Source organism: Eimeria mitis, genomic scaffold, assembly GCF_000499745.2.
Source record: "Eimeria mitis Houghton genomic scaffold, Emh_scaff5237, whole genome shotgun sequence".
Taxonomy (NCBI): domain Eukaryota; phylum Apicomplexa; class Conoidasida; order Eucoccidiorida; family Eimeriidae; genus Eimeria; species Eimeria mitis.
In genome coordinates this window covers 1-2,027 of record NW_013573522.1, presented here as the reverse complement: position 1 = coordinate 2,027, position 2,027 = coordinate 1, and the positions used below count along the sequence as shown (strand labels likewise).

General features: G+C 51.3%; 1 protein-coding gene across 1 annotated transcript; it reads left to right on the top strand.

Annotated features, from left to right (window-relative positions):
- Positions 1–903: 903 nt before the first annotated feature.
- EMH_0080720 (SAG family member) lies at positions 904–1,907 on the top strand (the record flags this gene model as incomplete). The annotated part of the gene is made up of 3 exons (XM_013500291.1): positions 904–1,021; positions 1,235–1,404; positions 1,497–1,907. The coding sequence occupies 3 exons, from the start codon at positions 904–906 to the stop codon at positions 1,905–1,907; spliced, it is 699 nt and encodes a 232-aa protein (XP_013355745.1).
- Positions 1,908–2,027: the final 120 nt, after the last annotated feature.

The following is a 2,027-nucleotide window of genomic DNA, read 5'->3' as shown; positions in this document are numbered from 1 at the left end:
CTGTTGCAAAAACATGGGCTAGTCTGGAAACTACGCGAGTCTCTGAAACCAAGCTGATACAATGGCTTTTCACAGGCGTCTACAAAAGCATTTGGGACAACGACGCAGCAAGTGACTAATGCAGCAGTTGATAGAGGCTTTTAATAATGTGTGGGGGTACAATAACATCAGGTTCTTTTCCTTCTTCTGCTCCATACGGAGAACGAGTCTCGCGTTGTCGAGGCGAGCCGGTCATGGTTCGTTGTGGAATGCCTCGGGGTTCCGGCGAGTGAGCAGCAATTAATTGAAATAGGCTGCATAATGTTCAATAATCCTGGAAACCATGCATTTCATACAATTCCACGGTCGCGGCATGGTGTATGAGCACTGCGGTGCCGAACGAGGTCCTGTGGGACACCAGCTGCAGGCCGGCGTTCCGTCTCAACTCAGCGATCAGCGCAGGAAAACATGTATTTACTGTTCATTGTAGCATTCTTAATAAAGCATAACCAGGTTTTCGAATGGGAAATAGGCTGCCTTTTCCCCAGCAAAAAGCCTGCCTCGCTGCCGGCAGTGGAAGTGCAAGACTTGCATTCGTGTTCTGCGAGCTCATTGCTTCGGTGTCAATGTTCCCTCACCATGTCTAGAATATTTTGTATTGTAATAATAATATGTATTGTTTTTTAGTTATTTGTCGTCTGCTGGGATCGCAAGAGGCTGCGTAGCTCAGTCGCAGTGCGCCGGCCTGCCCACCAGGAACAGGAACAGCGTCATGTGCACCCCAGGCGCCGACCGCCTCAGAGCCTCTGAAGCAAGCAATAAGGTCATAGTTAATGTGGTTTGAAAATGATTGATGCATCTTGATGAACTTTCGGGTTGCATCTGCGCTTCGCGTTCGGCTACGTAAACAACCCTACAGTGGGAATGGCGCCCCTCAAACTGCTCACAGTCGTCAGTTCCTCGCTCTTCCTCCTAGCCAGAGCCAACGGCAATCCCGTCAGCGATCCCCCAGCCGACCAGACAACTTATAATGTAGCCTTGGGTAGGTTTCCGAGCAACATGTGTTCTTCTGTGCTTGGCATTTCTCGCTGGGCACGAGCCCGTCACCTGGCAAGTCCAGCATAGTGTGCGGAACAGGGCACAATTCCAGGGAAGAACATGCAGGCTTTCCGCGAATCTAAAAGTCTCAGCGTAAAATTTTTTGATTGCAAAGGATTCGTCACGAATGCGGAGTGATTTGCTCTCTTTGCTGCAGGAGATGAGGGAAAGTGCCTCGAGGAGGTCAATGCTGCCCGTGTGGCGGCTGGGTTCAGCGAACTCACAAAAGCAACTAAAGCAACAAGCAGGCTGCCTAAAGGAGGCGATTTCCCGCAAGACGAACAAACTAACTGGGCCTGGAAGCCTGTGTGCGAAGCCTTGATTCCAGTAGGTCGTTTACACCACTAACTGCCCTCCAAAGGGTACTTCCCGTGTGCCCAATTCACCTCGGTGTTTGCCAGTTCTCCTGCTGCCTCCAGACCAAGACAAAATCAAGGAGCGCTACAGACACTGAGGATAAAGCTGAGTTCCAGAGCGGCACATACGCATACCTTGCGATTGACGATGCCGATTCCGTGGACTGCAAGGCCGTTGTGGATAAGTGGAAGGACGCCTACAGCAACTTTGATGGATTGCCTCCGGCTAACAAGGAAGGCGAGCAGCTTTACGACACTCAGGAGAACGTATCTTTCGTGGCCCTGTACAACCCTACAAAGGATGCTACTGCAGACTGTCGTGTCGTCACCTGCACTAAAAAGACGTCTGCAGCCGGAGCGGCAGCCGCCAGCGCAAGAGGCAACGCTGAACAAAACACCGAAACAGCCTCGGCTTTGATTTGCATGACCGCACCTGATGTACTTGCCGACGGAGCGAAGGCCCCTTTCACGTGAGTTTTCTCAAGCCCTACGTTTTCTATTTCTCCCTGTTCTGTTCTGACTGGGGATTGTTTTTGTTTCTCGGTGTGTGTTCTGCAGAGAGGAGCAGTGGGAACAGATCGTGACCGCTCTCGA